At 56.5% G+C, this 11,024-nt stretch overlaps 6 protein-coding genes across 6 annotated transcripts in view; 3 read left to right on the top strand and 3 right to left on the bottom strand.

Moving 5' to 3' along the window:
* Positions 1-581, bottom strand: part of N657DRAFT_134523 (uncharacterized protein) — a 1,807-nt gene extending 1,226 nt beyond the window's left edge. The window contains exon 1 of the mRNA XM_062785894.1: positions 1-581. Within this exon, the coding sequence (XP_062644827.1) occupies positions 1-447 (447 nt within the window). The 5' untranslated portion in view covers positions 448-581.
* A 44-nt stretch (positions 582-625) lies between these two features.
* N657DRAFT_648432 (uncharacterized protein) lies at positions 626-1,377 on the top strand. Its single transcript, XM_062793512.1, has 2 exons — positions 626-1,288; positions 1,345-1,377. The coding sequence occupies exon 1, from the start codon at positions 766-768 to the stop codon at positions 1,267-1,269; it is 504 nt and encodes a 167-aa protein (XP_062644826.1). The 5' UTR covers positions 626-765; the 3' UTR covers positions 1,270-1,288; positions 1,345-1,377.
* N657DRAFT_134482 (uncharacterized protein) lies at positions 1,360-1,708 on the bottom strand. The gene has a single exon (XM_062785892.1). It carries the CDS (start codon positions 1,612-1,614, stop codon positions 1,438-1,440), a length of 177 nt encoding a protein of 58 aa, XP_062644825.1. The 5' UTR covers positions 1,615-1,708; the 3' UTR covers positions 1,360-1,437.
* A 1,711-nt stretch (positions 1,709-3,419) lies between these two features.
* Positions 3,420-7,928, top strand: N657DRAFT_636098 (uncharacterized protein; the record flags this gene model as incomplete). Its single annotated transcript, XM_062791397.1, has 3 exons — positions 3,420-6,029; positions 6,102-7,634; positions 7,878-7,928. 3 exons carry the CDS (start codon positions 3,420-3,422, stop codon positions 7,926-7,928), a joined length of 4,194 nt encoding a protein of 1,397 aa, XP_062644824.1.
* Positions 7,929-8,511: 583 nt separating this feature from the next.
* On the bottom strand, positions 8,512-9,333 carry N657DRAFT_134515 (uncharacterized protein). The gene has a single exon (XM_062785893.1). The coding sequence runs from the start codon at positions 9,095-9,097 to the stop codon at positions 8,621-8,623; it is 477 nt and encodes a 158-aa protein (XP_062644823.1). The 5' UTR covers positions 9,098-9,333; the 3' UTR covers positions 8,512-8,620.
* Positions 9,334-9,569: 236 nt separating this feature from the next.
* Positions 9,570-10,677, top strand: N657DRAFT_578407 (uncharacterized protein; the record flags this gene model as incomplete). Its single annotated transcript, XM_062789312.1, has 3 exons — positions 9,570-10,113; positions 10,176-10,349; positions 10,487-10,677. 3 exons carry the CDS (start codon positions 9,570-9,572, stop codon positions 10,675-10,677), a joined length of 909 nt encoding a protein of 302 aa, XP_062644822.1.
* Positions 10,678-11,024: the final 347 nt, after the last annotated feature.

The following is an 11,024-nucleotide window of genomic DNA, read 5'->3' as shown; positions in this document are numbered from 1 at the left end:
AAGAAGCACGACGATGAGAAGAAGAAGGACGACGATAAGAAGAAGAAGCATGACGATGAGAAGAAGAAGCACGACGATGACCGGGACAAGAAGAAACACGATGACAAGAAGGACAAGCGCTCCATCAACACATTGGGTGGTGGGGATGAAATCACCTTTGACTACAGAGTGAAGCGGGATGGTAGTGGAGGTGATGGCAAGAAGGGCGATGGGAAGAAGGGCGATGGGAAGAAGGGCGAGAAGGGCGAGAAGGGCGAGAAGGGCGAGAAGGGCGAGAAGGGCGAGAAGGGCGAGAAGGGCGAGAAGGGCGAGAAGGGTGAAAAGGGTGAAAAGGGTGAGGAGGGCAAGAAGGGTGAGAAGGGTGAAAAGGGCGAGAAGGGCGAGAAGGGTGAAAAGGGCGAGAAGGGCGAGAAAGGTGAGGAGGGCAAGAAGGGTGGTCACTATCATTATTAGGGTCGGCACAGATGGGAATATTTGCGTACTGCAACATTAATTCGAATATTAAGTAAGGGTTGGTGAACTTAGAGGTGTTAGGTAGCTTATGGAAGGAAGTATCAGAGAACACAATCAGGTTTGAGACCAGGATGATAGGTAAATAGGTGAAGTATAGGCCAGGTTCTAGATGGCTTCCCATACGCCGAACTGATGATTGCGCCAACCATATTGTTGAGCGAGCCTTGTCGTCATGTAATGTACCCTAGGCTGCTACAGGTTAGTGTGCCAGTCCGAAATATAGCAAGCGGGAGTCATCGCCTACCTAAAACTATGCTGGTTGACTTCCGTCTTGACTTGCGATTTGAATTCAAGCAGCCTCCCAAGTCTTCGTCGCAGTCTCTAAAACACACTCGGGCTGCCCTGCCGGGTTCACTCCGGCGAAATCACTCTGGATTGGCGTTATTTCCAAGTTCTGCGGTCAGGGAATCGTCTATCAGGTTGCTGGGTCATTCTCGGCTAAAAGCGAAACTCGAGTCCGACTATGAACACTGTCGACGAGATCACGCCTTTGCCGACTTTAGTTCCGGCTGTCGACGAGATCACGCCTTTGCCGACTTTAGTTCCGGCGGAGTTGGAAGAGATCGGTTTGGGGTAAAGCAAAGTGTTCTCAAATGGAGGTGCAAGTGCAGTTTGACTGCCCTGAAGTGCGGTGGTGACGGGCAAAATAATAACCCCAAGTCATCGACGTGTGTTAACTTTTACCTACCGCTACCTTACCTGAATGACATGGCACGTACCAGCTCGACCATCTCAGCCAGCGGCGTTGAGTTGTAGCCTACCTAATGATTCGATACTTTTCATAGTTAGTTTAGGTAAACTGCATCTTCCCAATAGGAAGAACAAACTGACCTCCAAGAAGTGTCTGTATCAAGAGCACTTTGGGCTTCACACGAACGAGTCCCGCCCAGACCTTAGATGTTCGGCGGGCCAAGGCAAACACTCTTAAAGGCAGCAGCGCACGGAGCCTTTTGAGCAGCGTACATGTCTCATCACCGCATGGCATAGAACCAGGGCCAACGCTATGACCCCGGCCGGTCTCAGATTTGCTCCATTCGCCAGGCGAAGGTACGGAGCTAGAGTACAGTAAACGATATCACACGTGTAAGTTGGGATTTCCATGCTGTGTCTTCTTATTCCAATTGGGAACTTGAACTCGCAGATGCAGTGCCACTGGTTGATTTGATGAGGATGAGCAAAGCCATTCGCAACTACCCAAATTGGAGAGTCTGATCCAGAGGTCCCAGAACAACCTGAGCATGTCGGCCTATTAGGAGGGGCCCGCCCCGGTCGGGAAATTCAATTGTGGCTAATCACAAGGAGATCCCTTACCCGTTTGCACCGATCCCAAACCTGAAATCTCTGCCGAGTGCCGAAGGAGATGAGATGGGCCCGGGGTTTCGAAAACCAACGGCACGGGAGGCGAGGAGACGAAAAGAATTGCCATGCGGCGAGGTTTTCTCCAAGACTTTGGACCACAGCAAAAAGCGAGTTGCCCCTGACGAGCTGGCTCTTGGACGTCACACAAACCTCGCTGCCAAACATGAACGTCTCGAAGGCCCACCAGAGCCAAGACAACTAAGGGATCCTTGCGGTGCATGAGACCGATCGGCCCACTTAAAACCACCGGGGAATTTGCTTCATCTGAGAAACAGACTTCTTCCATTGCTCCACACTAAGCCATTTTGAGAGTTGCCAAAGAGGATCCGTGGACCCCGGCTTGTCCGTCGGTCGGGAACGCTTTCAGGAGACGGTGAACTCTCAATTCTCCCAACTCTATCGCAAACAAGGACAGACACGGCGACTTAAGCTGTCAGCCTGACGGCGGCGACCTGCATAACTGCGCCGAACAGCACACCGCCTGTCATCAACAGAAGCACCGGCTTCCAATCTCATCGACTCAGTCGACTACCCACTGCTTGTGCAACACCAACCGGCTGCCAACCGAGCACCAATCTCTCCTGTTCGTGAGTGGCGTCGGCTGAGAATTGGCCCTCGCTCCTAGGTGCGTGGTATTCATACTTTTTCCGGCCCTACGAGGCGCTGTTCTGTACAGTCCTAGCAACGGCGGCTGCTGTTGTCCCTAGCATGGATTTCATGCTACGAGGCTCGCTGTTGCCGACCGTTTCAAACACTGGCAGCTCTCTCCGCGGATGCTTGCCTCTTTGCCAACGGCACCCAGCATTGCGCCGCAGCCAATTGAGCCGCGCGTGATGTTCGCCTCACACTTACGCCTACGCCGTCTGATGGAGGAGGGGAGCGAGCGGCGTTGACATGGTTTGGTGCCGTGTGCGTCCAGCATCTGGTTATTTATTCCCATATCACGGACGGCAACTTTCAGTCTGCGCATGCATTATGTGCCACTTGACTGCAGTCTGCATTGAGACCACGTGGGGTTTCCGACCGCATCTTCTCACGGTCCGGTGCCCGGCAGTGGCCTCTTCCCCTTATCGTAAAATTATTATCCGCCTGCCTATTGCGTCGAGTTTCTAGCGTCGCTTTTTGTTTCAGTTCCTACGCCCGCACTTTGGCCGGCCAACGAATCGCTCCATGCTGGCTAACAAGAAACTCTAGCCCGCCCGCTACAGCCCCGCGAGATCGAAAGAAGGACCCCGACTTCCGTTCGTCCAATCCTTGGATCCAATTGCCTCCCCCCTGGCTCGTCGAGACCGGCCTTCACCGAACTTTAATAGCTAGTGACACCACACACCGCAAGCCACACCCCACCCGCCGGTCGGCCACCCACATTTGGCGCACTTTGTGTGCTGGAAGAAGGAAGACGAAGTCGAGTCCGTGGCGCTGATCCTGCCCTGCCACACCCTTCAGTTGTCCACAGTGCTTGACGCCCTGCAGCAGGAGACCAGCAGGATCCCGCGTCTCCGGGCATTCGACATTGCCGGGCCTGCGCCTGCTTGCCACGGCCACCCATGGCTTCCCCATTAGATTCGGCCACGTCCCGGCCCTCTTCGGGCGTGTCGAGCGTGATCTCTCCTCCACAAAGAATTCCGTCCCGCTCGAGGACACAGAGCATATCTAGCGATCGACCATCGACTGTCGCCTACAGCATGATGTCGCCTCCGCTCTCAGTGTCACCCGAGCCGGCCTTTATCGCTGCGTCGGCCGCTTCACAGATTGTCACCAACGACCATGACAGCCATGCCGAAACATGGTACGACCAGCATGGCATCGAGCCGTCCGGCGAGACGGCAGCCGTCTCGCCGGGCGCCTTGCAGCTGGTCAACAACTTTTTGGACCAGCTCCTCTTCAACTTCCTCTCCGTCTCGCGCGCCACTACCCTCTCCGCCCTGCGTCCGGCCGTGTCCGACGTCCTGAAGCCCAAACTCGCAAAAGATGCCATTAACCAGGCAGATGAGGAGTTGCGCGAGTATCTTGGTGGGGATGACGAAGACAGCGGCCACACCCAGGTATCGACTGACTGGGATCTGGAGTTGGCCTGGAAGAGGACACGCCTTCGCTGCATGGTGTATTCGTCCCTTGGAGATCTGGAGGAGGAGGATGAGGACTACTACATGGAGCAGGGCCACCTCGACACCGGGCCCGAGGACCGCTTTGCGGAAGCCGTCTCGCCTGCCGTCGCCATTTTCTTGACCTCCATCTTGGAGTTCATGGGCGAGCAAGCGTTGATTGTCGCCGGTCAAGCTGCGTACCACCGCATGCGCTCCAAGTACGAAAAGGAGCTCAAGGAAGGCGCACGAACCGCTACCGGCATTGCCGACATGATCGTCGTCGAAGAGCTCGACATGGAACGTGTTGCACTGGACCGGACCCTCGGCCGGTTATGGAGATCGTGGAAAAAGAAAATCCGCTCGCCTGTCATTGCCTCGATGGACCGTTTGAACCGATCCTATTCTCGGGACTCCTTGCGCTCCGCATCTGGTCATATGTGCTCACCCAGCAGCGCTGCTGAACTCGGTGTTCCGGCTACGGTCCCTGAGCCCCACACAGAAACAGAATTGGAGAGGAGCGACAGTGCGAATCAGGATTGGGACCCTCAGGGGCCCTTGGAAGAGAGTCTGATTGCTGCCGGCATTCCCTTGCCCATGGGCCCCAATGACGTCGCGGAAATCGAAATGCCTGGCCTAGCGCTTCACAGGGACGACGAGACCGAGGAGGACGGTGCTCAGGAAGAAAGCGCGCGCGTGCGGCCAAGAAGTCTGACTTTACTGCCACGGAGCAACGCCCACGATCTGCTCACGCTCAAGCCGTCTACACTGCAGCTCCTTAGGAGACGCTCAAACTCGCTGCCAATCCCTGCTCGTCCTCGTCATGTCACGCCTTCAGAAGTCCAGGTTGACCAACCCGTCAAGGAGCCGGCGGAGGTTTCTGAGCCGGCCCAAGCCGGCCCAGCGGACTCGCCTGCGGAAAGCCGACCCGGAGACATTGCGGACGCAGAGTCTGACCTTGGCACTGGGGAACACGTCACGGAGGAAGATGAACTCAAGGATGAGGACGACGACGAAGTTTCTATTGAAGAGCCCCGGATTGTCAGGTCCTCAAGGGTTTCAATTCTGGGACGCAGCCCGTCGACTGCGTCTTCTGAGCATGGAAAGCCTGCCGCTATTAACACAAGCCTGCCGGTTCGCACACCGAGCATCCATTCTGCGCGACTGATTGATGTGACTAGCCCGCGTAGCCCAGTGCCTGGTTCGCGACGCAGCTCGGTCGCCGTTTCCGACCCAGCCCGCCACTCCAGTCCGTCTGGGACCACGCGCGCCATGACTCCGCCCGTTTCAGAAGATCGGCCAGAGCCCTCTTTCGACGGCAGCTCAGGGGGTAGATCGGCCGTCCATCACGGAGCCAAGTCAGGACTCGCGGCGAGCGTGTCTATCTCGGAGATGGAACAGCACGCCGCCGAAAACGATATTGCTTCAGCATCAGGTCCTGTCACTTCTGCCACTCAAGCAGGCGCCAGCCTGCCAGCCGCCCCGGAACCAGTGGTCAAGGAGCAGGATGGGCCGGCTGAATCTGCTGTTCAAGGCCACGTCCGAGAGCTTTCAACGCCTCCCAAGGCGATGGCGAAAACAACCGTATTTCCCGCTCCATGCTCTCCAGTGTCCCCTGCATCCACAGCTAGCAGCAGCTTCTTCATTGAAACGATGCCGGTTTTGCCGGAGGGGATGGAAGCCCTAGAACAATCTCGGGCAGGTGGTCAGCGATATCGTTCGTCGCCAACTGAACAGCTCCCGGCTGTCCCCGAAAAGAGTATTGGGAGGCAAACGATCGCCAACACGTCGGCCTTGCGGCAGCCAGCAGCTATCGGCCAGGTGTCGGTGGAACGTTCCCGCGCTCGCAGCCTCTCGCAGGAATCCTCGACTCAACCTCGTGAGCAGTCAGCGGGACGAACTCGGCAGCAAACGTCCTCTAGCTCTCCTTCGTCAACCAAGCTGAAGCCGGTACGGGCTTCTGAGGAGGGCGTGCAAGCTCGTATTGACGTAGTGCGGGATTTCGAGGAACTTATCCAGAGTGACGAAACCATACAGTACACTTTGACGCCAGAAAGCATGCGCGACTTCGATGTAAGCATCCCGATCTATCCCCTGGCCCCTGCTTCTTTCACCAAGGTTGAGCATTTCTAATTTGTGATACAGCTGCAGTCTCAGTCTACACGGTCCGTTGCCGCTGGTGGCTCAGCTGTCTCCGTCAAGACGAGGAAGAGCGAAGAAGCTCGCCAGGGCGGGTCACGCTCACGTTCGTCGTCGTCTCCGCGAAGCGAGACCAAGCCGCGCTCGTCTGGGTCAGGGTCGAGTTCCGTCACCGACACACATCAAGCCAACCGAAACTTCACCAGCGCCACAGGCAAGCATGGCGGTGTTGTACCACGGTCTCTCCCTCCTGTGCCGTCGAACCCGCGCGCCACCAGCGGGCCTCAGCCCAGAGATGCCAAGTTACCTCGTGAATCTGTTGCCGAGCTTGCTGAGTTCATCCGCTCCACCGGGCCTGCTGGCGGAGTCACAGGGTCTGCGGCGTCCGTGGGACCGGGGAGGATACGAAACCAAGGCTCTGTCTCCAACATCAGCATCTCGACTGGCAGGATGTCCACTACGAGCAATCCGAACCGGCCAAAGTACCAGGCTCGCGGAGCTACGGTTGACTACAGGGACGATAACTCAGACTTGATTGACTTCATCCGGCGCGGGCCACCGAACGGCTCCGGTAACCCCCGTATTCCGAGAGCCATTGCTCCCTTCCGAACCACCATGGACTCTGATCAACTGTCTGGTGTTGCGATTGGAGGCAGAGCGGTAGATGCCCAGTTGCGCGATGGCGAGTTCCGGAGTAGCCCGGCCTCCACCCACGTCACCGAGTCGTCGGTGCCTCCGTCAGTCCAGTCGTCCATCAACTCGCACAGTGCTCTGCTTGCCAGAAACAATCCCACGTCCTACGACGCAATGGACGACGACGACATGCCCATGCCGAAACGTAAAACTCGCCGGGTGCGCGACCCGTACGCCATCGATCTAAGCGACGAGGAAGAGCTTGAAGACGATGATGAGTTGACGCCAATGCCGCCCAAGAAGAGAGCGCCGGCAAAGGAGGAGAGCCTGATTGACTTTCTGAATAACTGCCCGCCGCCACAAGACCCGACCGTCCAGCCACTTAACATCGTGCAAACACGGAGTTTGAATAACAACAACTTGAAGCCAAAGAAAAAGGCCAGCGCACCGAGCTTGATGGCCCGCTTCACGAGGTGGGACAGCAGCGCACAACAACAACAACAACCGGGCGCGTTGGTATCAGCAAAGCGTCCCTCAAGCCCCAAAGTGTCCGAGTCTGCTCGGGGCCTGAACAGCCGGGCCGGCGGCGGCGGCGGCAGTGGCGGAAAGGGAGGGCACGTCCCGATTCAAGTGAACATACCCGGAGGTGTTGGGGGGGTGGACCAGTATGCGCCACCGATCCGCACCTCGTCCAAGGTGGCTGCCACGCTGGGAGGAGGCGGGCCAAGTCCAGGCCTAGCAGCAGCAGGTTCCTCCCATGTTGGAGGAGGAGGAAGAGGACCACGGGTGCCGATGAAGAGGTTTGAGCCGCGGGAGGCGGTCTCGGTGTCGAATCGGACCGCGACGTCGGATTTGGCTGATTTCTTGAAACATTCGGGGCCGCCTGGTGGTGGGGCGACTGTGGTGGTGAGTCAGTTGCCGGGGGGGGCGGGGGAGAAGGGGGAGGCCTATCCTGGTATCTCATCTAGAGTTTTTGGCAGGAGGAAGAAGCCGAGTTTTTCGTAGGGGGGGGGGATTTGGCTGGGTTTGGGGGTTTGGTCGGTTCGTTTGGCTAACCTGCCGGGAGATGGAGATTGTTTTCTTGTACACACACATCTTTTGATATTTCTTGGTTTACATTTATGTTCATGGAAACCATGAATGTTTTAGATGTGGCGGGATAGTGGGGATGTCATATTTTTCGAGACTCTTTTGGGATGATGAGCTGAAGCGATGCAGCGTTGGGCAGGCTCTTGTGTACTGTTGGTGCATTTCACCTCAGTGTTATGATCCTTTCATTGCTTCCTTCCATCTGCTTGCTACCGTTAACGTGGAGTCTCAGAACATGTAGAGTGTGGGCCTGTTTCTACCTCGGCAAGCTACCTGTCCGTGGCCTATAATAGCGTTGGAGGTCTCTCACGGTTGGATGAAACCAGATATCCTGTTGTCTTTTTCTCTTGACTGGACATGCAAATGACTCTCATTATCTCTCTCTTCTCATCGGGCTAAAAGTCCTGCGAAGCGAGCCGCTAAATGCCTTCTTCGCCTGTCTGCGACCGTTCCGAGCCGCATCTGCCAACGACCCGCTGAGTCCCTCTGTGAAACGCCTTCCAGCCGGCTTGAAAAACTCGACTTGGTTGCACCGTACGGTGTAGTAAGGGGGCGGTTCACCCCTCGAGTTGACCCGACGGGACATGGAGGTGACAGAGACCTCAGGCAAGAGTCTCTCTCCTTGGGCTACGTGAGACAGCCAGTGAGGCAGGCACAGAGCAGGATAGGGAGAAACGCTGAGCTGTGGTGGTGTGGCAGGCAACGTAATCCGGCGTCGTGCAGAGGAAAATGGCACCGGAAATTTGCTACTGCTGTTGCTGCTGCTTGGGGATGTCGCACAGCATCTTTTGTTGCTGACTGGCCTACGGTTGGTCTGACATGTCACCTGTCACCTCGGCTTCGTTTGACAGCCCACACCGCTTCCAGCTGTGACGGGACGCGGCATGCTTATTTGCTTTCCTCGGTTTGTCAAAGGAGCGGTTGGGCGGTGAGGGTACGGATACGTATGTTTTGGTCTGACGGTCGGTGATGGGTCCGCGGGTGAGGGGCTGACGATGTGGTGGCTGTTGGTGGTACGCATTCTCAGTGAGAAAGGATTTCTCCCACCTTATGGAGTACGGACTTTTATACTGGTTGAGATATGACTGAGATGTGCTCCGGGGTAGGCGGGAACGTGGGCTGCATGGATTGTTCCTCTGCAGGTGTAAGTGTGCACTGGACTCATACCTTATGTGTATAAGTCGTGCAAGGCCTTGTGTGCTACACAGATGCATTTGGATGAGGTTACTTGTCCCGTACCGCCAATGCTGCTTGCCACCGACTTTCTCGAGAAGGAGCATCTGGGGAGAGCGAAGCACGGGGTTCGTTCCAATGATGGTGCATCGCGTCAACTTACGAGAGGAAGGTGCATTGAGCTGCCCTTCACATCAAACAGAAGATGGAAGCTACCCCGCAGCCTGCGCCAGCGACATCAGCTAACCGAGCGGGAACCTCTTGATTCGTGAATTTACATAATAATTCAATCCTACGAATTACAGGCGGTCAACAAAGAGGGACATTGTCTCAAGATTGGATGGGCATGGTTGCATCGTTTCTAGAGCTCCGATTGAGCCCCACATCCAACGACGATCCTTACGGAGAGTACTTGGTAGCTCAGCTGACTATCGATTCGCATGCATGCAGAGGCAGGCACAACAGCAAGAGCAGCAACTGAGTTAGCCTTTAGAGGTTCCAAGGCGGATAACACAAGAAGCGACTCAGAAGGGCGAGGGGGGAGAAAGGTGACGAGACGGCCAGAGGCTCAACCTCGAGATGGCCTCACCACCATCGGCATCCTCCGCGGGCTCACCCAGCCCAGACCCGCGGACCGATCGCCGCCACCTGAACAGCCCGAGCAGCGGCGGCACTCCGGGCCCTCATGACAACAGCCTTGAGGCAGCGCAGGCAGCTCTTACACCGCTACCTCTTACACTCTGGAACCTGCAGGTGCCCCTGTACATCACTCAAGCGACGGGGCCCCCCAACACACCGCCCTTCATCGTCTCAGTCCCGCGCTTCAGCTACCTTTCCTTTCTTCTGCCGCGCCTGACGGCCCACTACGGCGGCATGCCCTGTTCAAGCTTCCACCACGAGGACGTCCAGTTGCGCAACCTGGCCGTCGGCCTGCTGTTCGACCTGTACCAGCCACCCACCCTGCCCTGGCGTCTGGTCGTGAGCGACGGGCCGGAGTGGGACATCGCCGACACTTTCACCAACTCTGCGAAGGAAGCCGACTTTGTGCGGAATGGGAACGCCAAACAAATCATGAGTCTGTCCAAGGAGCACAGCACCGCGCTGTGGAATGCTGTTCAGGACAGTAAGTGCTGGCGGTGTGTTACAGGACTACAACTGGGTTTTGACATGTAGCACGCCCGCTAGATGACTATGCCTCTTTTAGCAAGATCAACAGCCGCTTGCTAAACACACCGACGCCGCTCAAGAACGTGCCCATCCGCATCTACATCCCTTCCTCGCCCAATCACGACACAAGCGACACGACCCCAGGGTCATTCAAGGTAGTCCAGACCTTGGTCCCGCCACGACTACCCAACAGTACGTCCACTCCACTCCTGGTCCCCAACCTCGAGACCCCCTTCTTGCTCGTAGACTCTCTACCGCCTTGGAGGCCTTTTCCGAGAGCATCTCCAGGATGTAAATAACTAACATTGTCTGGCCTGACCCATTAAAAGGAACGCCGCAGACCCTCGGCGCCGCTCTAAAGACCATCCTCCCAACACTCTTCCCCAGCAGCCGGGACCCAGTCCTCGCAAATGTCATACTCCACGGCGCGCCCGTCCCCTTCCGGGCACCCCTCGAGGAACTGATGCGCGAAGCCGCCTATCCGGACGGATGGTTGTGTCTCTGCGTGGTCTTGTTATAAGCTAAGATACCCATGGGACTTTGCTCTCAGGGGAGAGAAAGTCACAACAACTTCAACTGGTGGATGCCATCTCCATTCTAGGATGCCTAGGACAGGCGCATCAGTCCTGCCCAGGAAGATGTAATTTTTGCTTTGTATTCAGCGCTTTGATGACTGAATGATATCCACCCTGCCGAACGTGTGCGCGGGGGCTCTTCTACCGGCAAACCTGCCATGCATGTATTACCTCACCATCTATGTACATCAAAACTTCCGACTTTGCGTACACCCCGTGTGGTCCGGTTCCCTATCTCAAGACAGAAAGTCAGAGCCGCTTCATCCCGTCTTTCCGCTTTCCCAACACCAGG

The sequence above is a fragment of the Parathielavia appendiculata genome (assembly GCF_033297405.1).
Source record: "Parathielavia appendiculata strain CBS 731.68 unplaced genomic scaffold N657scaffold_13, whole genome shotgun sequence".
NCBI classification, from domain to species: Eukaryota; Fungi; Ascomycota; class Sordariomycetes; order Sordariales; family Chaetomiaceae; genus Parathielavia; species Parathielavia appendiculata.
The sequence above is the reverse complement of the archived record's forward strand: the minus strand, read 5'-3'. Positions and strand labels throughout refer to the sequence as shown.

Excerpts from the sequence above, each read along its gene's own strand:
- N657DRAFT_134515 (XM_062785893.1), bottom strand. The coding sequence starts at position 9,097 with ATGCTCCTTCTCGAGAAAGTCGGTGGCAAGCAGCATTGGCGGTACGGG.
- N657DRAFT_134482 (XM_062785892.1), bottom strand. The coding sequence starts at position 1,614 with ATGGAAATCCCAACTTACACGTGTGATATCGTTTACTGTACTCTAGCT.
- N657DRAFT_648432 (XM_062793512.1), top strand. The coding sequence starts at position 766 with ATGCTGGTTGACTTCCGTCTTGACTTGCGATTTGAATTCAAGCAGCCT.